Genomic DNA, 27,290 nt, shown 5'->3' on the forward strand with positions numbered 1-27,290 from the left:
TAATAAAAAAAGGAAAATAGAGGTCCATTACACCTCCCAATACGTTCCAAATTAACATTTATGCAAATATACCGCCTTTAAAACTTCTAATTTCGCACCATATCAGAAATAGAAAGACTCCAGAGCGTTGTCATCAAAATGATAGGAAAACCTACTAAATCGTAAAATTGCAAATATGTTCTATACTTCTTATTTCCTAACATTTGCTCAGGTCAAAATTTTTTCTTCATATTTAAGGTTTTTCACTCTCTAATATCTATCAGTTCCAAAAAAGATTTCAGTGGAGTCATTGGAAAAAAAGAAGGTAGGTAGGCATTAAATATAATTTTCTGAAACGAAAAAGAAATTATTGAAAAAGAAAATACGGCTTGGTGCTTTCAATAATAAAATTTGCAATATAACTAGATAGGTTAATCGATTATAGTTTGATGATTGAAGTCGGTAGGGAGTAAGGGGGCAGGGGTGTCGTATCGGGATGGGGGCAGCTGCCCCCTTCCCAATAATTTGGAGAAAATAACTATTATATAGTCCATGCCCCTTGAATATCCGGATATGGACCCCTCTTGTCCCCAATAAAATGCTGGACTTACTCCCCTGAAGGGGGTGGGGTATCTCCTCTAGGAATTGTTTAATGGTTGGGGTATCTCCTCTAGGAGTTGTTTAATGGTTTTAGTTTTTACTTTTAATATCTAATCGATACTCCAATAATTCTCCAAATTATCTTGTTTGTTATTGAAATGCCTAATGAGCGTGAATAACTTCCTATTCTATAGAGGTTTCAAGCTCTTATCTGCAATTAAATACAAAAAAGCTGTTTTTAACTGAAAGTAAGGAGCGACATTAAAACTTAAAACGAACAGAAATTATTCCGTATATAAAAAGGGTTGTCCCCTCCTCAATTCCTCACTCATTATCCTAAAGTTTGACTCTGTCGCAAATCTACTATTCAAAACAATTAAAACAATAATTCCTTTTTGTTTTAAGTTTCAATGTCGCTCCTTACTTTCAATTAAAAAAAAACTAATTTAATTTCTGAACGTTTTTTTAGCTAATGCAGGTCCGACTTTGGCTCACCGTACATGAGAATTAAAACAAAATTTGTGTATTAATATTCATAGATTTATTCCGTATATGAAGGGTTCCCCCTCCTCAATACCTTGCTCTTTACGCTAAAACTGTTACTATTACTACTCCTAACAACTCACCGCAGTACAAAGTCACCTGTGGCCAACGCTTGTATACAACCCAGTCATGAAGTGCATGTCTGAATTTGTTGCCTTTGCATTGGGATTGGTTACTGAATCTAATGTACTTTTTCAAGCTGAAAAACCACTGTTTTATCGCTTGAAACTAGTGACTGAATCTCTTATCAAGGAACTGTCTATGAGCTTCATGAAGAAGGACTATGTATCAACAAATGCATTTCAACTTAATGTGAATGACCGAAGTGTTTACCTTCCTCTCGATAGTATTTATTTAGGTCCGAATGGGCAGGTCTCTCTCTTGACACTAGAATCAGATCCAGATATGCCCCATGACGCAGTTGAATTTCATGGCGCAGAGCTGCACAATCTTTTTCCATTGAATCTCTGCACATTTACAAATATGCAGAAATGGTTGACCCTGTATCAGCTCAATCACTAAGGCCTGATTTCCTCCCACCCTTTATTTGAAAGTATGGGAAAGTCTCATAGGATGGAAACAAATGGAACAGGAGTGGATGAGACAAATTCTCATCAATGTTGAAAATATTTTTTTACCACCATATCCACTGACCTACTGAAGCAACCAATTAAGCTCTCTGATTGGTCACGCGCAGCAGAAAACAGGATTGAAATCTGTTTTGAAATTGAAATTTTTAAAAACAGAATTGAAATCTATTTCTCTTACTTAGTCTATTTTGCCTTGCTGCATCTTACTACACGAATGTGAGAAATGCCTAAGTATTGATTCATATTTTACCTTTTTTGTATTACTCAAAGCACATTCTAAGCAATTTTCTATCCTTAAATATTATAATTTCAGTCACCTTTTGACAGATCCCTCGGCAGATAAATTTTTCTTTTTTTCAGACATTTTTTTAGACAACTAAGACAATTCAATATCAAAAAAGTCCAAAAAAAAATATTTTTTACAAAAGCGACCGGTTGGAAACCATTCATGCCAATCCTACGTTACAATTCAAATAAAAACGAGGGGGCTGCAAAAAAAAGAAAAAACAATAGAGAAGGAAAAAATAACGGACAAAAAATATATTCATATGGTCCAGAATCTGAGATCTGGCACTGGAATCTATAAATCATAACCGAACTTAACTAGTCGATAAATACAAAGCATGATTTTAAATGAAGATATAAAAAAGAAGATATTTTGGTACCAGTAAAAGGTCTTGAGTTGCAAAATAAGTCGTCTTGAACAAATGCTATTAAAAGTCAGCATAAAAAGGCTTGTGACTTGGAGAAATCAGAAAACGGGGAAACCTTTAGGGATTTTGGTATTGAAAATAGGGATTTCTAGGGATTTTCCACGAGTCTACTAGGGATTTGAAAAAATTTGAAGTGGAAACACTGACATCAGGGTATACCTATGGAAAAACCTGATTGAAGGCCGAGTAGCAAGTAGCAACTGAACTAGGCTGTGACGGCACGGCTCAGAGTCTCTAGACGCGCTATCAAATGTTTTTCATGTCTGTAAAAACAAGAGGCTATAGTCTACAGTGTTACTACTACTACTAACAACTCACTGCAGCACCAAGCCACCGGAGGCCAACACAGCTGCTCCTTGACCAAATCTGTGTTAAGCTACGGTAATGAAAGCGCTTAAGTATTGTTCTGAAACGTCAGTACTTCGAAAGGAAGATGTAGATTTGTTAATGTTAAATTTTTTCCAGCGGAATTGTCTAAGGATAATTTTTAGTGCCAATTTGACCACAGTGTAAATATATAACAATAGCGAAAAGTTTCTTCAGAAATGTCATAGATCGCTCAGGAATGAAAAATTCGTCTGCCTCAGAGCAGTAGATCTCCCATATCCCATTGTAATGCACTAAATATTTGTCATTGTGCGTGCGTGAAAGGCGGGAGTCATGAAGAGAAGTCTAGATTGATGTGCGTCGAAAATGTTTAATGGGGAATGTAGGACCTTTCTCTACTGTTAATATATTTATACTGTGCCATTTGACCGACCTTATGACAAACAACAAGCGATACAAAAAATTTGGCTTGATTCCTCTTTCTAGGGCTATAATAAAATAAAGGTTAAGATGGCTAGAATACGTTTTACGTATTAAGGGTGACACATTGGTAAAGATTGTGCTTTTCAACTATCCATCTGCGACTAAACAAAAGGCAGGTCGTCTCTGAATTGGTGGAGAAAAGGTCATAAGGAACGATTTAATGGAAATTCGAACTTGATGAGAGGGGCAAAAAGTGAAGCTTTGAATAGATTTGGGGGGAGGAGAAGTGTGCGCAACTCTGCTATCCTCAAACAGCTTGTTAATTCCGTGAGTCATTAAAAGTAGTCGTACTAATTCATTGTCTTTTGATCGGAATCAAGTATTAGACTGAAATGAATATTGGAAGCGAGTTCATTCGGGTAATTTATTTTCTGTTGGTATTTTTAAGTAACAAAAGAGATAGTGCCACAACAAAGTGCCATTTTGGCACTTTTGGAAATGACCAGTAAGTTTAAGAGCGACGTTTAGAAACCTTTATTGGAAAAGTTGAGTAGTTTGAGACCTTACTCATTTGTGTATACCATTGCAGGGCTCGCATCAACTCTTATGAATGAAAGTTACGGATCTCACTGTGGGAGAAAGGTTCATAAAGTTTTAAAGGGTACTTTTTTATGGGCGATTCCTTCAAATTTCTGTATCAGGTCAATCAAACCAACTGCTGGGGAGGGATAATTTAGCCCCAGCTTTTGATGGAATGTGCCACTTTAGTTGAAAGTCATGTTTGGTGCCGTAGAAATCGATAGCTTCGATTGCCTAGGTAGCAAATTTGTAAACAATGTAGATGAAGTGAAAATGTGAAAAGTAGAATAATCAAGACGCAAGATGTTTATTGTAGTTGAAACAATGTTAAAGAATAGAAAGACAAGCTACAGAACTAAGATGAGTACAGTAGAAGCCATGTCATGCCAGGGGCGGATTTCTTAGGGGAGGGGAAAATAAGCTGATGTGATAAACTTGCGTTAGGAGCAAGTTTATTTAACGCAAACTTCCGTTAATCAAGTAAATTATACTACTTTAGACTACGTTAGGGGGACGCGCGCCCCCTTGCCCCTCTCCTGGATCCGCCACTATGCCATGCTGTTTACGGTCGAATATGGCTTTCAAACGTGGGTACTTCAAAAAGCTGAGAAAAACAAGAATAATTGTTTAAGATTAGAATAGTTTTTAAAGCTTATTAGCAGAATAAAAAAAGGTGGTTCGATAACACTGTCAAGGGCTATGATGTCATATTTTGTTTTGTAAGAATGATAGATTAATTGGGCCTTCTGCAACTCAGGTGGTGTCTAACGAAGAAGTACATGGGTGTACGTAGGATGTACGCCGTATGAAGTACGTGGATGGGGCGGGAATAGGGAACCCCAAGGGATGGAACAAAGAATAAAAAATGAATAGAATGGAGTGGAACAAGGGGACTAAAAACTGTATTGCCCTCAGGAGGCCCTCAGGGAGCTACGATAATTTCCTAATAGTCATAGTATCAACAGTATTAGCTAATAAGAAATGTATCGCTATTTTTGCTATGTAAGATTATTTACATACAGATTAATTTTCCAGGGTTTCCGGTCTTAGATGGCCCTATAGGACCTCCAGGTCCAAGGGATGAAGTGGGCCCACCAGGCCTTCCTGGAGTTGATGGAGCACCTGGTCAACCAAGATTGCCTGGTATACAGGGTGAAAGAGGACCAGTTGGTCCACCAGGTCTTCAAGGAGTCACCATAGCCACCATAGAAGGCTCAGGTCTTCCTGACGACGAGGACAGCATCCAAGGAAAACCAGGGTTAGTCTTATTATAATAGGCTATAGCAAAGGCTAAACTAAGCCATATGTTGCAAGATGGATCTTCAGATGAGAAAAGAGCAAAACTATAGAGGTGTCCGAAAAAAAATGAAAGTCTATCGTTTGAATTCCTAGACTGGGAAGTTCCAGTGTTATTTTTGGAAGTAACTGTGTTACATTCAGATAATTACTTGTTTTATCAAAAAGAAGATGAGAATTATTTTAAAAGTTTATATATAAGGTTTTGGTGCTCAAATCAAATTTATTCAATTATGAAAGGGGGTTATGCATTGTTTATCTAATTGACAGATACACTATTTTGGAAACCTCTTTTGTGTCAAAAAAGGAAGTTTTTGCAAACGAAAGTTCTGTCAAATCAACATCTAAATGGTTGGGTGTACCTTAAACACACGTTACTTGTGTGATAATATGTAGATTAGCATGAACATTTGAAATATGATTAGCGTGTTAAAAATGATGTTTCCGAATCTTTTTAAAGCATCAATCCTTTCGAGAGTGAACTCATTTAAAAAAGAAGAAGAAAAACTGACATACATCAACCCTTTTAATGTCAATTCTTTTCCATGTTTATTTACGCTTTTTATTTTTTTTTTATAATTTTTGTTGATCACTTTTTAATTCTTTTTTTTTTTTGTAATATGAGGTCTGTATTGTCGCTAAATTATTGAGCTCGAAGGCAAAATTTTGAGTATCTTAGGAAGCTGAAACTATGTCTTAGTATTCATTAAGGACTAATTTTCAACATTGCTTCTCTGAAAAAGTAGCTCAAGTAATAAATTTTTATTGAAAACGTTGGATTTTATTGAAAAGTATTAAAAATTATATTTCAAAGATTTGATATAGATAATTTTTGGTTAATAATAATACTTCTTATAAATTTGAATAATTGATATAAATAAATAATAATTGTTTACCTACTAAACAATAGACCCCACTATCATTCCGCAATTTGATATCATTGAATAAAATTGTGGAATCAAAAGTTATTTTTACATCGGATTTGAGTTTAGATCCTATCTGTTTATTAAATATAAAAAACAAGGTTTTATATGAGGGGGAGCTGCCTTCTCCTCGATCCCTTGCTCTTCACACTGAAGTTTTTTTGTCCTTTAAAAAAGCTTCTTATTTTAATTAGAATGGATTTAATTAGAGTGTTTCTACTTATTTAATTAGAGTGTTTCAGGAGTCATCCTTAAAGAATTATGATGAAAAGTCAAACTTTAGCGTAAAGAGCGAAGTATTGAGGAGGGGTTAGCTCCCGTCATATACGGAGTCACTTCTGCTCGTTTTAAGTTTTAATGTTGCTCCTTATTTTCAGTTGAAAAAGGTTGTTTTTTCTATTTCATTTTATATAATTTTTTAATTAAGGCTGGGAATTTCACAAGTAAAAATACCACAGTGAAAAATTCCTCCATTTTAAGTTCCTCCCGTGTAACATCCCCCCCCCCGGATAATTCTATCCTCACTGAAAATTTTTCCCTAGAAAATTTCATGCCGACGATTCCATCTAGAAAAGTCTCACTAGCCTACTTTCACTTGAAAAAAAGACTTCTTTTTTGTTTAATTTCTTATCTTTTTATAATCCCTATAAGTGGAAAATTTTCATGGAAATATTATCCACTCCACCGCAAAACAAATTCCTGAAAATTGTCTGTATATTTCCCATAACAAATACTATATGTAAACAACGGGAAAATTTCATACCCCTACAACCCTTTCCCCCAAGGCTGTGGGGGTCATGTCATCCCCAGAGGCATAGTTTTTGGACCTTCAAATTATTCTGAAAAAATAGCTATCTCAAAATTTGATCAGATTAGATTAATTTATTTCAAAACAACCTAGTTAAACATGATCAACAGGTTATCACAAACGGTTTCAACTTGCTTAAAAAATAAATTTTAAATTTCAAAATAAATTTAAAACTTTTTTTTAACACATACTAATGAACATTCACATAAAACGCAGAAAAAAAGAAAGAAAAAAAGAAAAAGATAATAATAATATTAAAAAAAGTAGACGATAACAAAAGGAAATAAATGATAACATGTATCTTTAATCTCTGAATCATGGTTCCTCACCCCCTAACATAAAATTCTTTACTATTTTTTTTAGACAAATGGTGGTATTCAGCCGCCTTAACACTATCTGGGAGGGAATTTCATACCCCCTGGCCCAGATATTTCATTTAAAATCCAGTTCGACTTCCACTCCTATACTCCGTCACCAGATTATTAGTATTCCTTGCATAATAATCATGGAAATCACTATTTTGTCGAAAAAAAATCTAAAAACACCGATGGACACTTCATGCAAACACTGGTAAGCAAAAACCGCAGCCTGGTAGTCACGAACTTGTCCCACATCCAATCATCTTTGATTTCCTAAAACATGCAGCTGTATTGTTAGTTTCTTAATCGAAGCCCCCTATCAAAGGGACTGCCTTATTCTGTAATACCTGTACACGCCTAAAATTAAAAAAAAAAAATTGCTTGCAAAAAAAAATTACCAAAAAAAAATTTGTAAAAAAATAAATCATTATTTTGTCGAGAAAAATCTAAAAACACCGATGGACACCCTTCATGCAAACACTGGTAAGTAAAAACTGCAGCCTGGTAGTCACGAACTTGTCCCACATCCATCACCTTTAATTTCCTAAAACAAGCTACTTTATTATTAGTTTCTTTAACGAAGCCTCCCATCAAAGGGACTGCCTTATTCTGTAATACCTGTACACGCCTAAACTTACCAAAAAAGAAAATTGCTAGCTCAGAGCACATAGCCATACGATATATGGGAGATAATAATCGCATGATAAACAAGCAACATCACCCTGCCTGGTACGAAGTGCTTCAGTCGACACATAATTCCAAGGCCTCTTGCAACTTTTGATACCACAAGATCACTGTGACGTTTCCATGATATATTGTAGTCTAGGTAAAAACCTAGACACTTCATTAAATTAACCTGTTCTAGAGAATTACCGGAAAATAATATTCGCCCACCGAGATCTATGGGCTTACCAATTCGACTAAAAACCATGAAACGTGTCTTTTTTACATTAACCGCCAACATACTTAAAGGCGTAAACAAATTTAAATTATTTATCACCATATTTACTTTATTTATTAACTCATCCACAGAAACACCCCGAAAAGATATAGCATTTTCATCTGCAAAAGATGCAAGACATGAATCACGAAGGTAAAATCTCATAGTGTTTACATAAACAAAATATAAAAGCAGACCTAGCACAGAACCCTGCGGACCACCACAATTCACAATATATGGACTAGAAGTTACACTATCAATTACAACCTTTTTTGACCTCCCCTTTAAAAAGAATAAAAACAATTCAAACAAGCACATTTAACTCCTCAAAGATTTAATATATTTAATAAAATATTAACATAAAACGTATCAAATGCCTTTTTAAAATCTATAAAAACAGTGAGAAATCTTTTGCCACTATCAAGACAGTGATTCACAAAATCACATAGGTGTTGCACCGCATGTGCAGTTGAGTGACTTTTGCGGAAGCCAAACTGAGTGTCACTATGGATATCAGGATGTGTAAAGTACTGGTAGAGTCTTCGATCAACACATTTTTCAGTTATTTTCGAGAAAAGGGGAAGGATGGAAATTGGCCTCCAGTTCTTGATATCAGATCTTGAGCCACCTTTGTGAAGGGGAATAACCTTGGCTGTCTTGAAACCTTCAGGAAAGATTCAAGTTTCTAGCGACACATTTATTATATGAACAATACAAGGCAAAAGGTAAACCAAAACTGGCTTGAAAGTTCGGAGGTTCATTCCATCTATCCCCGCTAAATTGGAGCTAATGCTTCCAACAATTACTCAAACTCAAAAGCTAATCTATCCCCGGTATCATCTTGAGACTCATACTCGTGGAAGGACTTAGGATTCTGGTTCCGCCACTTGTAGAGGAACATGAAGTGTAGTCCCATCTGCCTCTATTGAGAGAGCTTCGCCACTGCTCTTCTTTGATATCATCTACCCAATGACCGTCCAGGTTTCTTTCGAGTTACCTTTGGTTTGCGTAAATTGCTTTTCAAAATAGTCCCTCTTTGCTCTTCTCAGAGAGTTCACCTTGTTACGATGATCGAATGACTTTGGGGTAAAAGCAGGGGTAGGGGGGGGGGCTAGTTGCCCTCTAATCTTTTTGATCACTTAAAAAACGGAAAACAAAATTTATTTTTTTTGTAACAATCCCACTTACAATCTTCCAGGACCACTGGTTCCATACGATGACCCCCTGGGAAAAATGAAAAACAAATAATAAATAAATAACACGCGTCCGAGACCTTTCTTCTGGCAACAAATACACAATTCTACATGTTTGGAGTTGGTAACTTAAAACCTCTGTAGTAAGGTTCTCTGATACGCTGAATCTGATGGTGCAATTTTCATTAAAAGTTTCTTCGATTTTTCAGGGTGTTCCCCCCTTGTCAAAAATCAGGCAAATTTTCTCGGGTTTGTAGTTTTTGATGGGCAATATTAAACTTAATGGATTTCATACATTTGAAATCAGCATAAGAAGCAATTTTTTTATGCATCTATTGTTATTCAAATTCCGTTTTTTAAGTTACGGTTATTATTGCGTCAAGTCGCTTTTTACTTACAGTTTGTTACCACGAACTGTTTCCCAAGCAATAATTGACAGTTAAGGGGTTTTACACGTATTTGTTCCATTTTGAAGACCGTACTACTGGAATTGTCATTGGATTTGAGAAACTGTACAAAACTAGAAATTAATTAACTGGCATGAAGTGGGTTAAAATAACTTGTAAATAATGAAATGTTTACCAGCGTCAATAATGAAAATAATCAAATGTTAAAGCTTATTGAAACATTGCTTCTTAATAAGTTTGCGTCAAATCATCAAAGTATTTTCTCTATCCATTGGCAAATATCTGTATTTAATTTATTTTGTTTTCTTTGATTAAAAACTTCTTTCAGGGATTTTCATTTCATCAGCTCATTACGTCTCACCTTCTAGTTTAATTGAGTGGTTAAAATAAAGGGACATTGAAATATTGGTTAGAGAAGATTAATGTTATGTTTAAATTAATGTTTGTTTGAGCAGAATAGCTGTTATTGCTCTCCCTCACCTGCTTTTTGAATTTCCGCTATGGGTTCTGATTCACGCAAACCGACACACTAAAATTCCGGTCTGTATACAGCAAATACTTCAAGTTTTTGTTTCAATACCCACTCTACGAGAGAAACACATTCTTTCTAAGATCTCAAAATATGGTAAACCCAATTTACGTCGTACCGTCTACTGAAATAAGTGCAGAAAAAAGGCGTGTGAAACAATGATCGAATTTTTGCCTCTACATCTGATTTACGAGTGCGAATGGAGAAGTTATTACTTAATTTTCTTCTTTGATGCGGAGTTTTTTTTTTTCCTTTTCTTCTTTAGTATAACTCCGCTTTTCTCTGTTTTTGTATGAGCGGGCAAAAATAAAATTATTAATATATTACGTTGAAGGCGCATAGCTCTTTCCGCGGGCAGTGCTAGTGCGCTGCGCTGTCTCTGACTTATCTACACATCCAATAATTTAAATCAAATGGCTTTTCATTAGTAGAAAGGGTTTCAAGCGGAAACACGTCAGCGGTAAAAAGTGAAGCATTTAATCCTAGTTCATGAATGTATGTTGTCTATGCTATCATTTTGAACCTTTGTTGTGGTTCTTTTTGGCTTGTTTTAAACATAACATAAAATCATGTCGAAACTTCTAGGGAGTTTTTTAAAGGGGGACGTTTTGACCTCAAATTTAAACTTGATATGAGGGGGCTGGGGCAGGGCTAAGCACACTAAGTCTCAAATTTGCCTATACATTTTTTTTGTATTTTAAGCCTCTATGGGGCTGGAATCTATTCGCGATAAAGTAGTATATTTCTAAACATACTATCTTTACCAAGCTTAACAAAATAAGTATTCTCAATATGTCAAGAGTGGCTTGGGAAATCAATAGCATATATATGCTAAACCTTTGTTTAATATTATTAGTTTACAAAAAAAAAAAATTGACCGAAGTAATTTTTCAAAGAAAAGTAAAGAACAACATTAAAACCGAAGACCCGATGATAATTCGAACTCAATTCGAGCCGCATTCTTTTTTTATAAATATATGAAACCCGAGAGAACAGACATTAAAATAAATAATCACATCAAGCATAAAGATAACAGATATCAATGTAGATGAATGAATGAATACTAAAACGAACGGAATTTACCCCATATCAGAGTAGGGCTATCCCCTCCAAAATTTTCTAAGGGTCATAGAGTCAAATGCACTTTTCATAAAATAAAAAACCAGAAAACGCCGGAACTTCTAGGAACTATTATTACTGTATTTTAGACGTTCAATATACTTCATCTGCTTTTTCAAGTCGCCTTGATTGTTACATTGATTTTATTTATTTTTATTTACAATGTCTTGAAAAATAAACACACAATATTCAAAATACATGAAGTTTCCAATAAAAGACAAATTACAGTCAAGTTGTTTTGACCACTCTTATTTGTAAACCTAGGCTAGCCGTGTGATATTACTGATTGTAATTGATGTCATGACAAATAACAAACACGCTTCTCGAAATACAAATCGCTTTCAGTAAAGTACAAAGGACAATATCGTCTTTAGAAGTTGTAGGGGTTGTACCCCTGCTCCTGATTGTATTAATTTCTATTCGTTTTAAGTTTGACTTGATTAATCAATTTATTTCTGTTTGTTTTAGGACTCATTTATTAATCTTTAGCAGTGTCTGTTGTCTTTATGTTTGACGTAATTATTTATTTTAATTACTGTTTGTTTGGGTTTCATTCATTCATTGATAGTATGATGATTCATTGACATTCATTGATAGTTCTGTTTGTTTCAACTTGAATTGTTACAGGACTTTATTTCTGATCGTCTTAGGTTTTAACTAAATAAAAAATCAAGTTTATTATACGGAAAGTACGCAGCAACACTAAAATTCAAATGAAAAGAATTTGCTCCGTATTTGAGGGGGACTGCCCTCTCCTCAATCCCTCTCTCTTTACGCTAAAGTTTTTTATTACTTTGAAAACACTTTTTATTCCAATTAAACGGCCTTGCTTTTCAGGAGTTGTTCTTATAGAATTGGGACAAAAATTTAAACTTTAGCGTGAAAAGTGAGGGATTTAGGAGGGGAAATCCCTCATGCACGGAATAGTTTATTTCTGTTTTACGTTTCAATGTTTCCGCTTGATTTTTATTAAACTTATTTTTTTTTTTTTTTTTTGGTTGGGTTTTATATAATGCCAGAAAAGCCCCCCTCCGTCTTTGTGCAACACCCCCCCCCCTGACGAAAAGTTTTTCCAAATTTAAAATTAAGTCGCTAAAAAGAAAGTAGGGTAAATAAAATATATATATATATATATATATATATATATATATATATATATATATATATATATATATATATATATATATATATATATATATATATATATATATATATATATATATATATATATATATATATATATATATATATATATATATATATATATATATATATATATAAATCTGGAATATCTTCCCTGTTTAAAAACTCCCTCCGGAAACCTTCCTCCTCACCGAAAATTCTCCCCTGGGAAATCTCCTCCCCCACTAAGCAAAATTTCTGTATATTTCGCAATAACAAATACTATATTTATACAATGGGCAAATTGCATAAATTACAGCTCTTTCCTCAGGGGCACTCGGGGTCCATGCCTTCCCAGAGCCCAGGGGCATAGCTATTGGACCTTTTAACTATACTGAACAAAATGGCTATCTCAAAGTTTTGATCGGAAGTATTTTGAAAAAATGGGTGTGGGAGGGAGCTAGTTACCCTTCTACCTTATTGGTCTGTTAAAAAGGGGCTTAGAACATATAATATCTGTATGAATGAGCCCTCACTAGATCTTTTAGTATCATTGATTAGACAAGATCACCCCTGGGGGAAAAAGAAGAAATAAATTAAAGAAGCATCAGTGATCTTCCTTCTTGCGAAAAATACAGAATTTCACATTTGTGTCAAAAAGAGCTTGAAACCTCTACAGTACTGTTCTCTGGTATACTAGATCTAATAATATGATTTTATTAAGATCCATTGACTTTTCTGGGGAATTTGCGACTTTTTCGAAAATTATAGAGGTTTCACAGATATGTGTTAGAAGAACAGTAGGCATGTTACACATTATTGAAATTCAGGTTAGGATTTCACAATTAGTATGATTGAAAGGCCTCGCGTTGTTTCGGACCCCTTTTTGGTCAACGCTGCCTATACTGCGTCTCTGACCTCCTTTGCTTAACAGTGTACATACTACGTCTCGTGTCCATTGTGGTTCACAGTGATTGTGCCCTATTTGTGATTGTTTTTATTCAGAGTGCGTCAGCTCCGTCTCCCTTCTTTCTTATCCGCAAAAGTGTCAAACCTCTTTTGCCTACAGCAAATATGGGCACTAGTGGCAACTAAGAGGGTAGTCACCTGTAAAGGGAATAAAGGAGCTCTCATCAGCTACTATAAGTAGTTTCCTCTAGACTTGGCTTTGGCTAACTAGGCCCCAAGAGGTTGGCACTTAAATTAACAACCTAACTTAATTTTCAAGGTGGTAAAATCAAAGTTGAATTCAAAACAAATCACTGGCTTCTTTATCTCAATCTAGCTTTTTTTTTTCAGATTACCTGGTCCTCCAGGACCAGTTGGGCCTCAAGGACCACCTGGAAAAGAAGGACCACGAGGACCTGTCGGTACTAAAGGTAATAAGTAATGCAACTCATTTATTCTAAAAGCTTGACAAGTAATGCTATTACCTGATTAATGTTGTTTCTTGATAGGTAATATTGAAGCTTGTTATGTAATGGTATAATCCTTGGCATTTTCATATGTAGATGATTTTTTGTTAGCTTAAGGTATATTTATATTCGAGCTGCTCAAGTTACTTTTTATTTTTACCGATTATTTTCTTTGTTATTTTTATTTTTGTAACATTTAATCTATTGCATACTTTACTTATTTTTCTTGTAAATGACCATTCTGATGGTAAATAGATCTGTGGCTGGAATAATATACTCTTGCAACGGGTCGATAATAGGTGCTTCAAATTTTAAAATGTTTATAACCGTGCTGGTAAACTTGTATTATCTTAAAATGTACTAAATCACTCTCAGATAATGTGTCCATTCTTTTGAGTTGTTGCTATTGCGTGGCCATATCTATTTATAGTCGGTTTTATTGATTGTTCCAATAATTATGAAATGTCTGTCCAATTGAGTTTATTAATAAACAAACATGCTGCTTTTAGAAACTTTGTACAGTAAAGGGCTAAAAATACAGTAGAGTCAAGGGTGAATCTAAATTACTATTTCGTATGGGAGTGAAGGGGATTGACTAGAATTTTGATAACCTTTTTTAATTCTTTTCTTCTTTTTTGCTCAGCAGTTTTATAAGTAAGAATTGTGTCTTATTGTTTATGTTTGAGGGACAGATTCGTATAAATGCAAGTTACACAATTAAACTACTGGTATAGATTCGTAAAAAATACAAATAAAAAGATCTATAAAGTTTAGCTACACCCAAGCCAGGGAGGTCATCCTGAAGCATATGGCTGAGTTTAACTTCAATTTTTTGTTTTTCAAAATGATTCCAAATTGATTCGAATAATTGATTCAAACTTGATTAAGGCTGGTATACCATTGAACTTTGATCAGAGATACGTCCAAGGCCCTGTTGTTATATATTATCCTAAGTACCTTAGCCAGCTCTGTTCCAATATCTACATATCCTGTTCATGCATGTTGCGTCCACTGCTGATATAAAACGGCAAAGTGGTGTTGTACATTTTATTTTTCAATCGCAAATACCACAGTCTCTTTTCTTCACCTGAAAGCAATTCAATATAGCTATATTTTTAATATAGACAAAAAGATCTAAAAAATGGCTGAGTTCACCTGCAATTCTAAGTTTTTCAAAATGACTCTCAACCATTCGAGAAGCTTCGAACCAACAGGGGATTTAAGAGTAAACAATCGTTGGAACGAGGTGATCTTTTCAATAGATTTAACTCTGGCTGTTTCAGTGAAAACTTGCCTGTTGCATGGGAATTATTGCGGTGACTCTCGAGGTAACCGAGAAACTCACAAAGCTCTGCTCTGCTGTGTTGGACTCTGGCAGCTTAATGCTGCGATGATTTTTCTTCTAATTGTTGTGTTTAGAAGAGATCGTCAGAATATGTGACATGTTGAAATGAAATATTTTAGCAGCCCATTAGTGAAAGGGGAGGTAATTAAAAAAAAAACATCATCCAAATGTAACAGCCTATTTATAAAAAAGCTGGATATACAAATAATGATTGTGCTACATCGTTTAGTTAGGTATTGCTAATCTAACTATGATATTTTTGTATATTTATTCTGTAGTGTTGTTAATTCTTTTCTATTGCCTCAGGTATTAAGTCAACTCTAAAACGTCCCAAATAACCATTGACTTTTGATTAAAAGACATAGTTGAATAATTTATCTATATGAAAACGACTAATTTTTTTACATTAACTAGCTTACCCCTCTGTACGTTAATTTTATTACCAAAACCTACGAATTGTAAATATAACTAATCTACTTCTCTCTTCAGGAGAGGACTTATTATCAATGCTAGTCCCTAAACGTGGCCCAAAGGGTCAGAAAGGGGAACGAGGTTTTGACGGTGTAAGAGGTGCTCCAGGTATTTTAGAATGCAAAATTGGGTTTGAAAGTAGTTACTTATTAGCTTCCTCTATCTTTGCGTTTTATAGAAATTTGATGTTTTTCTGCTTCTTCTTATTAAGGTTTAGACCAACTTTGCTTCGATTTTTACCGGATTTTTTACTGTTACCTGGTCTATAGCATCATTTCATACTTCTCAGATTTGCTATTGGCTGAAGACCGTTACGGACACTTACAAATTATATAAGGCAAGATAAGACATACTGGACTGCCTTGTTAAGTGTGAAATTTTAGTATTTTGAATTGTTTGTATATCGGCTAGGCTGCCAGATTTTATCGGTCGGAGTATATCGGTTAGGCTGCCACAGTATCCTGGAGGGACCTCCTGGACACTTTTTCCTTGAAAAGAAAATTTAAGTATACATTGACTACTCAAAAAAAGTAAAGTCAGTAACCACTTATTAGCATCAATAATAATGCACTGTCGAACTAAAATTTTAATATCTTTTTTTTATTTTTATCCAAATCTCAAGGGGAGGTATAGCGTGGTCTTAGAATCGATTTACTATGGTGAGGGCAGTCATCGATTAAATTGTCACGTTAGCTTTTTTGGTAATTTTTGATAAAAATGGGCGAAGAGAAGGAGGGTCAAAGTTTAGAGAAGGTCTATTATGGACAAGAACAATACTTAGAGGGTATTTAAATGGATCAAGTTTGACGGTACACTATTCCATGAATTTGAAGTCCTTGTATAATATATATATATATATATATATATATATATATATATATATATATATATATATATATATATATATATATATATATATATATATATATATATATATATATATATATATATATATATATATATATATATATATATATATATATATATATATATATATATATATATATATATATATATATATATAATTTGTAGTTTTTTTGCATTTTTTAGAAGTCATTTCTTGAAATGAATTCAATGATTAAATTATCATTTGACTCTTTTCCGTAATTTTTTAAGAAAAAAATTGAAACGATGCTTATGCAGGAAAGTATGACAACAGATCATGTGGGTCATTGACTTTAATTGATGAATGCACATCAAATCTAATTTCTATATAAAATTTCGTTTTGAAAATAATAGCATAAATACAAATGTTAAGCAAGCGTATAGGCTAAAAAGACATGTGAGGACAAGGTAAATGTAAATAACCTTGGCTGTGAAATTTAAGGGCTTATATTTCATAATCCGAAGCGTATGTTCTGTGATTGATTACCCTTTGGTATGTATTTAGGAAACTAAACATGAAACCATGCACCTTTTAATGTTCGGATCATGAACTTTAACTCTAAGGACCGCTGAATAAACGTGATTCTGGGTACATTTTTTAATGTTCCCTATTTAATTTTCCACAATTAGCAGTTGATGTACACCTACCGACAATTTGTGTGTTATTCTTCTATTTCGGGGTGTGAATTGCAGTTTGAAATGCGCAAATGGGAAATTCTCTTTAGAACTACAGCTGACAATGAATCATTTCTTTCCAAAATATAGGTACAGTTTAAATATGAATTACTGGATAAATACAGGAGAAATAAAAAGAAAATACCATCATTCGTTTCAACTCGCAAAAATGTTGGCCAGAGGAAATAAGTTTTTTTAGGGGGGGGGAGGGCTACAAAAACCTTAAACAACGCATCATAAAGTTTTTGTATGCCCTTTTGTTACCTTTTCACTATTCTGGAAAAAAATTCCTGGGGGGGGGGTCAATAGTATGAAACTAGTTTTTTAAATCAGGTTTTACCCCCCCCCCTCCTCCCCTTATATACGGCCTCGGCAAGTACCCAAGAAAAAAAAGATATTTTTCAATATATCTAGGGGGACAAAAAAATCTACGGGAAAATGACACCATTCCCCCTCCCCACTGAATAGCACTGGCTTTTCTTATATCAAAAATAAAAGCATGATAACCACTTAAAAAACGAAACTGAAGAAAAATTGGTATCCGTACTTATCGTTGCTGTCACGCTTAAAGGACCACCCCCCTCCTCCCCTTATATGCGGCCTCGGCAAGTACCCAAGAAAAATAGTTTTAAGTGATAACCACTTAAGAAACGAAACTGAAGAAAAATTGGTATCCGTACTTACCGTTGCTGTCACGCTTAAAGGCCACATCTGATGATTTTCACGCTTCTGTGACAATTGCCTAAATTGCTTGCTAATCTTTTCTCAAAGGGAGGATTAGCGGGCCAGTGTAGATCAGGGGGGATAGATTGTCACTGAGTATACATAGTCCTACTGAGAATCCCTTTGATAACAGCTTAGTTAACAGTTCTGGCAATAATCTGAGAAGATACGACATTTACAAAATACTAGATACTAGGATACCAGGGTATATTCAAAGGGTGTAGATACTAATACAAGATACTAGGGTATCTTGGGTATCTGATACAAGATACTAGGGTATCCACATCTGATGATTTTGACCTTTGCACTCTCCTTAAACTTTCCCGTAGAGGCTTAAGATTTTAAACTATGGACATTATGGCGGTACCCCTCCCGTGCTACCTGACATTTCCATTCCGAATATGACATCAAAACTAGCATGTACTGGCCAAAACTAGGCCAGTGTAGATCAGGGGGGATAGATTGTCACTGAGCATACATAGTCCTACTGAGAATCCCTTTGATAACAGCTTAGTTAACAGTTCTGGCAATAATCTGAGAAGATACGACATTTACAAAATACTAGATACTAGGATACCAGGGTATATTCAAAGGGTGTAGATACTAATACAAGATACTAGGGTATCTTGGGTATCTAATACAAGATACTAGGGTATCCACATCTGATGATTTTGACCTTGCACTCCCCTTAAACTTTCCCGTAGAGGCTTAAGATTTTAAACTATGGACATTATGGCGGTACCCCTCCCATGCTACCTGACATTTCCATTCCGAATATGACATCAAAACTAGCATTTATGAAACAATGGAAGGCAACTAGGCCCCCTCCCACGCTCATTGTTTCCTAAAGTCACCCGATCAAAATTTTGAGATAGCCATTTTATTCAGCATGGTCGGAAAATATAATAACTATGTTTTTGAGGATGACTTAATCCCCCACAGTCCCCGGGAGCTGGGCTGCAAGTTATAAGCTTTGCCCAGTCTTTACATACAGTATTGGTTATTGGGAAGTATTCAGACATCTTCAGGGGGGTTTTATTTCTGGTAGTTGAGGGGGGTACGTGGGAGGATCTTTCCAAGGAGGAAGTTTTCATCAGGAGGAAGGGAATTGCTATGAAGAGGGCGCCAGATTTCTCAGCATTATTTACAAAAATGATCAGAAATTAAATAAAAAAAACAACAACAAGTTTTCAAGTGAAAGCTTTTCAACATAAAAACTTAAAACGAACAGAAACTATTACGTGTATTATTGGGTTCGCCCCCTAGTCAATACCTCGCTCTTTACGCCAAAGTATTTTTTAGTATTTTCATAAGAGCTATTTATTCTAATTAACGGTCTTTGTGATTAAGGGGTCATTCTTAAATAATGGGAAAAAATTCGAACTTTAGCGTAAAGAGCGTGGTATTGACTAGGGGGGTGAGCCCCCCTAATATAAGTAATAAAAATATACGAATATAGAGGTTCTCTTACGTAAGTTAATTCGTAAGTTACGTATATTTATTACTAATATAAATGTTCGTAAATAAAATTAAGCAACTTTCAAGAAAGCCATTTAGCCAAAAAAAGAGTAAAATTAATATGCATATTTCCTTTTAATTATTCATATACGGTGAGCCAAAATCAAAACCTGTATTAATTTAAAAACGTTCAGAAATGAAATAAAAAAACAAATTTTTTTAACTGAAATTAAGAAGCGACATTAAAACACAGAAATTAGTCCGTATATGAAAGGGGATGTGCCCACCTCAACGCTTCGTTCTTTACGTTAAAGTTTGACTGTTTCTCACCACTCTATTTTTAAAACAATAAAAAAAAACTTTAGCATAAAGAGCGAAGCGTAGAGGAGGGGACATCCCCTTTCAGGGATTTTATTCACCAAAAAACACACAATGGAAATATAATATCTTTATTCCACTCGAAAGGCTCCAAAAGGGGCTCCAAGGGATACAAGGGGGATAAAAAAAATACAGACTATCCGCAACAACCAAAACAGAGAACAATAGCCAAATAACATACAATACTAAAAAAAAGAACATACCTAAGGCCTGGGAATCAAAGCGCAGAGAAGACAACTATACACCTTGAAATAAACACTCAGGGGACATCAACTCCTCAGAAGAAAAAAATACGGAATATGTATATTTCATATACGGAATAGTTTCTATTCGTTTTAAATTTTATGTCGCTCTTTACTTTCAGTTTAAAAAACTTGTTTTTTTTGGGCAACTTGTAAAAAACATTGGGCAATTTGTGATAGGTTAAATAGGGGTGGACGGTGGTAAGTTTTTTCCTCTTATTTATTACTATGTTTTGCGTTTAACGACATTTAAAAGAACATCCGAAATCCTGCTTTCTGTGATAAATGATTGATTTATTTCAATAATAAAATGATTTATTATTGACATCTGCGGAAAAATAGAATCGTCAGACATGTATGGATTCCTTCCATCTTTTCGATTCCATGACGAAAGAAATGTCATCTGAAGAAATAATATCCGGTATCAAAGTCTCTCCCTCTACTAAAGTCTATAAGGACACAGAGCCCCACCAGCATCACCTCCAAAGAAGGTGGTGTCAGGCATACACTCTGTCTGCCATTTTAATAAGATAAGCTTTTAGTGTCAGAAGCTTTGATATAACTCCTTTGGTTATTGAGTGATAGTATTTTGACTTTTTCTTATCTATTTTTGTCACCTTGAGATATTATTTTAGGACTTCCTGGACCGAAGGGAGACAATGGAGAGAATGGTTTTGATGATCTACCAGGACCAAAGGGCGAACAAGGTTTTCCAGGTCTGCCAGGAGTTCAAGGACCAGAACGACGTCGATGATCAGATGGAAAACCTGGATTGCCGGGGCCATCAGGTACTCTTGAATTGTTTATTTCTTTTGTATATGAACTGCCTTGGCCGAAACCTCTATATAGGATACTTACCATCCCTTGGTTTGAACGATAAGGAAAATCTACTGGCGTAAATAACAAGAAATTACATAGAGGGTTGGTATCTTTCCTTATAAATGAGGTTTTATAAGTTCAATCAGTATCATGGTTCCACAGATATCTGAAACTTTGTAAAGAACAAACCATGACATATAATAACTAAAAGTTAATATTGGGGGATCTCTGAATCATGGTTCTCTTAATCATGGCTAACGGGGATCTCTTAATCTCTGAATCATGGTTCCTCACCCCCTAACATAAAATTCTTTACTATTTTTTTTAGACAAATGGTGGTATTCAGCCGCCTTAACACTATCTGGGAGGGAATTTCATACCCCCTGGCCCAGATATTTCATTTAAAATCCAGTTCGACTTCCCCTCCTATACTCCGTCACCAGATTATTAGTATTCCTTGCATAATAATCATGGAAATCACTATTTTGTCGAAAAAAAATCTAAAAACACCGATGGACACACTTCTTGCAAACACTGGTAAGTAAAAACCGCAGTCTTGTAGTCACGAACTTGTCCCACGTCTAATCATCTTTGATTTCCTAAAACATGCAGCTATGTTGTTATTTTATTAATCGAAGCCCCCTATCAAAGGGACTGCCTTATTCTGTAATACCTTTACACGCCTGAAATTATAAAAAAAAAATTGCTTGCAAAAAAAAATTACCAAAACTCTTGGTAATTGAACGAATACTCTTGGTAATTTTCTGGATTATTAGTAAACGAGAACTTCTGAGATCAGGACCGTGACAACTGACAACTTGGATACATTCTCCTCTGGTCACTTCGTGTAAAAGGGGGGAGGGGGTCATGAAAACCTTAAAGGGGACGCCTGCGACTGGAAATTGAAATTTCTAATGCTCTTTTTCGACAGTAAGAAGGATTAGAGAGCAACCAGCCTCTTCCCGTACCCTTTTTTCTACCCGATCCCCCAGAATCGCCCAAGACAACCTATTAAAATTTAAAAGAGCTAGTCTGCTCAAAACAGTTGAAAGGCTCAATAAATATACTTCCGGGGATGACACAACTCCCACATCCCCTAGGATAAGGACCGTAAATAATGCAAGTTGTCAATTGTTTAAACTTAGCTTTTAAAACGGGGAAGGGAGGCTTGTTCGATGTTTGGTGGGTGATTTGGTCATAAATTTCAGTGACCGTTCTCTGTGTCCTAAGGAGCACACATTTTGTTGTGGGAGGGGAGGGTAGGGGGCCGAGATATGGGCGAAAAAAGTTTTTCCCTACTCAGTTTGGAACTTACAGCCATAAGTCCTTGGACCGAGAGTAATCTAATGTACAAAAAAAAAAAAAAAAAAAAAAAAAAAAAAAAAAACAAGAATGTTTTTTTTTTCTAGATTGGCTCGAAACTTACATCCTGAAATCCTTGAGCAAGGAAGGTTCCAATGCAGCCTTAGCATTTCAAGTCAATGATTAAATTATCTGAATAATTATATAATTATATAAAATAATGAATAATTATATAAAATTTTGTTTTAAAAATAATAGCATAAATACAAATGTTAAGCAGGCGTATAGGCTAAAAAGACATGTGCGGACAAGGTAAATGTAAATAACCTTGGCTGTGGAATTTAAGGGCTTATATTTCATAACCCGAAGAGTATGTTCTGTGATTGATTACCCTTTGGTATGTATTTAGGAAACTAAACATGAAACCATGCACCTTTTAATGTTCGGATCATGAACTTCAACTCTAAGGACCGCTGAATAAACGTGATTCTGGGTACATTTTTAATGTTCCCTATTTAATTTTCCACAATTAGCAGTTGATGTACACCTACCGACAATTTGTGTGTTATTCTTCTATTTCTGGGTGTGAATTGCAGTTTGAAATGCGCAAATGGGAAATTTTCTTTAGAACTACAGCTGATAATGAATCATTTCTTTCCAAAATATAGGTACAGTTTAAATATGAATTACTGGATAAACACAGGAGAAATAAAAAGAAAATACCATCATTCGTTTCAACTCGCAAAAATGTTGGCCAGAGGAAATAAGTTTTTTTTTGGGGGGGGGGGGGGCGGGCTACAAAAACCTTAAAAAACGCATCATAAATTTTTTTTATGCCCTTTTGTTACCTTTTCACTATTCTGGAAAAAAATTCCTTGGGGGGGGGGTCAAACCCTATTCCCTTTTCTTTTTTATCTCCGTGTATAGTATGAAATTAGTATGAAACTAGTTGTTTAAATCAGGTTTTACCATCCCCCCCCCTCCTCCCCGTATATGCGGCCTCGGCAAGTACCCAAGAAAAATAGTTTTAAGTGATAACCACTTAAAAAACGAAACTGAAGAAAAATTGGTATCCGTAATTACCTCCAAGAGGTTATGATGTTGATAGACTCCAGGATGAAATTTTGAGAGAAACTTTCCTGGAACAGATGAATACCAAATTGGAGAGTTAAAAATTTGACAATGTAGAAGATGGGTGGAAAAATTTTAGGAAAATAATGTTGGAAGTTAAGTTAGGAACGCAGCTAAAAGAGGAGAAGGGGCTTGTACAAAAATTATCTGAGGGATAGATCATATTAAAACAAGAGGAATGTAAAGAAAGCGGGGTAAGCAATGAAATTCATGGTATAGCATTATATGCATTATATTCATGGTTCTGGTATAGAGGCCGACATAGAAATCCCAAATGAATCAACCATAATTATATATTTCCAGAAATGTTTTTTTTTATTATTTTCACCCTAGCAAATAACAAAATGACTGCTTCCACCCAGTTGTTTCTACCGCTCATGCTATTGCTACTTTTAAGGATACTACCCTCACCCCAACCCATCCAAATACGACTGATCCTACTGTGATTGTTCTGAGCTGGAATATTTTTAACAGGACTACTCGTACCTTGAATAATCCCACCATGATTACTACCAATATGTCCTACTAGCTGTTCTAAACAAACTGTTTGGCCAACATTACCACTTTTAACGTATAACCGAACCATGTTAATAAAAAAATCAATTATTACTAAATTAAAATGCAAAGATTTCTGTGAAAAATCAAGAATTGATCAAAAACTTAAAAAGAGCAGAAATCATCTTATGAAAGATCTCAGAGTCTTGGGGGGCTGGATATTTTACTGAATTGAATCTGTCAGAGTAAAGTGTTCCTTAGATCAAACCAAGAAGAAATGAGGTTCTGAGTTAAACTTTTGGCCAATTTAAATATTTTTATCGTTTGAATTTTACTGGAAAGTTTATATGTTTTTAGGTGACCCTGGATTAACTGGGCTTCCTGGTCAGAAAAGTGATAAAGGAGACGAAATATTCTTTGATGGTAAAGCTATAAACGAAATAAGGATAGATATTGAAAAAAGAGGTTTTTAGAAATTAGATTTACCCCTGCAGATGCGTCTTCGTGGCCGCGTTATATGTCTGCTCGTATAATTGATAAGAATGCCATTTCTTTATTTTTTTTTTCTTGGGTAAAGTTGGTGATGTGACTTTAAAATTACCAATTAACGCACATTTTGATGGACAGACATTACATGTATACATAGGTTTGACCTTGCACTCCCCTTAAACTTTCCCGTAGAGGCTTAAGATTTTAAACCATGGACATTATGGCGGTACCCCTCCCATGCTAACTGACATTTCCATTCCGAATATGACATCAAAACTAGCATTTATGGTACCATATGGTACTTTATGACGGTGTTATCAAGATGATTTGTAAAAAGCATTTATATGTTACCGCGACGCTGACAAAATCCAAGGAGAAAAAAAGTATTTCGGACTTTCACCGATGAACGTCGACATTCACTAATTTTGGACATTCACGGTAACATAAGTTATAATTTCATAATTTTATTAATCCACATTCACAAACAAATAAATTCCTTAAACATCACATTCGCGCTGGATAAAACCTATGAAGGTTTGCGATCGCGCGAAAGTCCACGTATCTACTTACCTCTTAACTCAACTATATGCTTTGGGGTCTTTGCCCCAACTAACAAAAAACTTTTGGTATTTTTCGGGGCCCCTGTTTTTGGTTGAAACCAATTTCCTTGTCTATCTTTTCTTGTGGATTGGACTCCTCATGGTCCATTTCCGGGGAACAATGCCTCCAAACTAATTTTGTTTTTGTAAAAAGTTTGTTGGCCCTATTTTCCATTTTGTAGGGCCCATTTTGGGAGGAAACCATTTTTTTGTTCTGCATCAGGATCCCCTTTGCCTAGGGACCTAGGGGAATGTGTTTCGAGCTGATTGAGAAACAGAGTTATTTTTGGCCTTGCCTCAAAACTGTTTCTTTGCACATTAGACTCCTCTTGGCCTGAAAACCTACGGCTGTAAGATTGTGTTGCATATTGTAGATCGACATACACTTGAGCTACAACTTATATGAATACAGGAAAGCACATAAAAGAACTTCTACTTTTTTATGGCGGAATAGTGAAAATGCCCTTAAAGATTTGATCTTATTTTGCAGCTGAGGTGCTTCCAGATGCAACACAAGAATCTCAAAGCACAGTCATTACAGATCTGAAATCCAAAGTTTTAGACCTTCAAAAGAGGATTGAAGATTTGGAAACGACCAAAAGAATCGGTAAGGAATTTCATTCTAGTATCCTAAGTAAACATTTTCCCAACATTTTGGAAGCCTCAATAACACGCAGTCACGTAAAATTTTCTTCCGTGGGGACTAGAGCTCATTTCTTTATTTTTTTTTGGGGGGGGGAAGGAGGGTCTGGTACTTCTCTCACTATGTGTTATCAGCCGCAGAAGTTTTCTGATTTTTTTTTTTTACTCTTATAGTGTAAAAAAAAATGCTCATTTTCGAAGCTTTTTCAGAGAATCCACTGTTCTATCTTGGAATTGTTTCTATGCAAACGTGGACGCTGAATTAAAAACTTATATTTGTATGTATACACTAATGAAAGAGTCCAAATTCTCCGGCTCTTTATCTTAAAAAGGCCTGCTTTATGCCCTATTTGTCGGCTCCTTCCACTTATTTTGCTCACTATGGTCGGCAGCTTAGGCCTTTAGCCCCTATGAAGTCATTCCAACTAGTTTTCTAAAATTGTATTTTCTAGTGGATTTTTTTTTTACAGTGTCCAGTAATACTAAATTAGAGGCAAAGTAACGTTCAAAGATTAACCTTCAAAAATTTCACGATTATAGCTAGAGTATTTTAGTTTTTTTTTTCTGTGTGTTTATTTTTAAGTGCAAACACAAACACATGTACGGGATATTTATAGTAAAAGGTTTTATATTTGATGCATCATAATGGAAGTTTTCTTAGCATTCTACGAAAGCATTCTGCGTCCCATGTTTTTTAATAAATCGTGCAATATTTCACAACCTGGTAATTGTATACATATTTTCATGTGTTTTGATAAGGGACAAAAATAGTGCCATTTGTTGGAAGAAAGAAAAAATATTATTAGAATTTAGTAAAGTTAATAGATACCTACATGTATTTTGATGTTTTATGTTTGAAACATGATGTTTAGATATTTGAATTGAAGGCCCCTGTTAAGAAGATGGACAATTATGCCTTATTTCAAAACAGGGTGGTTTCGTGAATATTTTTATGCATTTTAATCAGGGTTAATGTTGTATTAGGAAAAATTGATATTTAAAAAAAAAAATAAAAGTTTTGCATGGTTATGACATACAAGTCGTCTTAGAATAGTTATGAATTTCCATGACATATAATTTGTCTTTAATTTTAGGAAAAGTTTCAGCTTTCCGTAACACAACATGAGAGTTTACTTGAATAGTTAGGACTTTTCAAAACGTAAAAGTTGACTTATATTGCTTAGGGATTGGTGTGACTAACCAAAGATGTCATTTTTTATCTTAAACATTCGAATTCTTTCTGGTAGTTTAGTATTGGCTGAACCTAGGTGAGGCAAGGAAGCTGAGATTGTTTCAAAATTTATTTCATGATTTTAGTTTTAAAATTTATTTTATTTATGAGATTTTTTGAGTCGATTTGTTTTCTTTTAATTGTTTTATATTGGATTTCGCTGATGACGGCTGTTGTACATATAGCCGAAATATTCGCTTAGATTGTATTCACTGTCATCACATATTTCCTCTTTATCTTCTCTTGTAGTACAGTCAATATAAGGTTTGACTGCAAACAAATGCAACAGAAATGATTTTTACAACATCTTGTAGAGAAAAAAAAAACTGTGACACACATCAAAAGTTGAGAAACCTAGTGGAGTGCAAAATTAGTGTTTTTTAGCGTTTTGTGTTTTGTTTTTCGTTTTTAAGCCTAAATTTTCGATTTTCTCAAGGCTTAGAGTTTACTTCATGGGAAACACATTTCTGATGTAGTTTTATGTCCTGAACTCGAATATTACATCAGATTTAAGAAACGGTGAACCAAAAATGTTTCACA

General features: G+C 34.8%; 1 protein-coding gene and 1 long non-coding RNA gene across 2 annotated transcripts in view; both read left to right on the top strand.

The window, feature by feature from the left end:
* The window catches only part of LOC148949874 (uncharacterized), a 75,753-nt gene that overhangs the window by 34,673 nt on the left and 13,790 nt on the right, over nt 1-27,290 (top strand). Inside the window, exons 3-5 of the mRNA XM_089091556.1 lie at nt 4,790-5,012; nt 13,750-13,829; nt 25,368-25,484. Coding sequence (XP_088947682.1) covers nt 4,790-5,012; nt 13,750-13,829; nt 25,368-25,484 — 420 coding nt within the window. The remainder of the gene's footprint in view (nt 1-4,789; nt 5,013-13,749; nt 13,830-25,367; nt 25,485-27,290) is intronic.
* LOC148949875 (uncharacterized) lies at nt 14,945-24,559 on the top strand. The gene is made up of 2 exons (XR_016141983.1): nt 14,945-15,789; nt 24,147-24,559. It is a non-coding gene; the product is annotated as an uncharacterized LOC148949875 (long non-coding RNA).

The sequence above is a fragment of the Artemia sp. Qi Xiang Cuo genome, chromosome 7 (genome assembly GCF_049724085.1).
Source record: "Artemia sp. Qi Xiang Cuo chromosome 7, ASM4972408v1, whole genome shotgun sequence".
NCBI classification, from domain to species: domain Eukaryota; kingdom Metazoa; phylum Arthropoda; class Branchiopoda; order Anostraca; family Artemiidae; genus Artemia; species Artemia sp. Qi Xiang Cuo.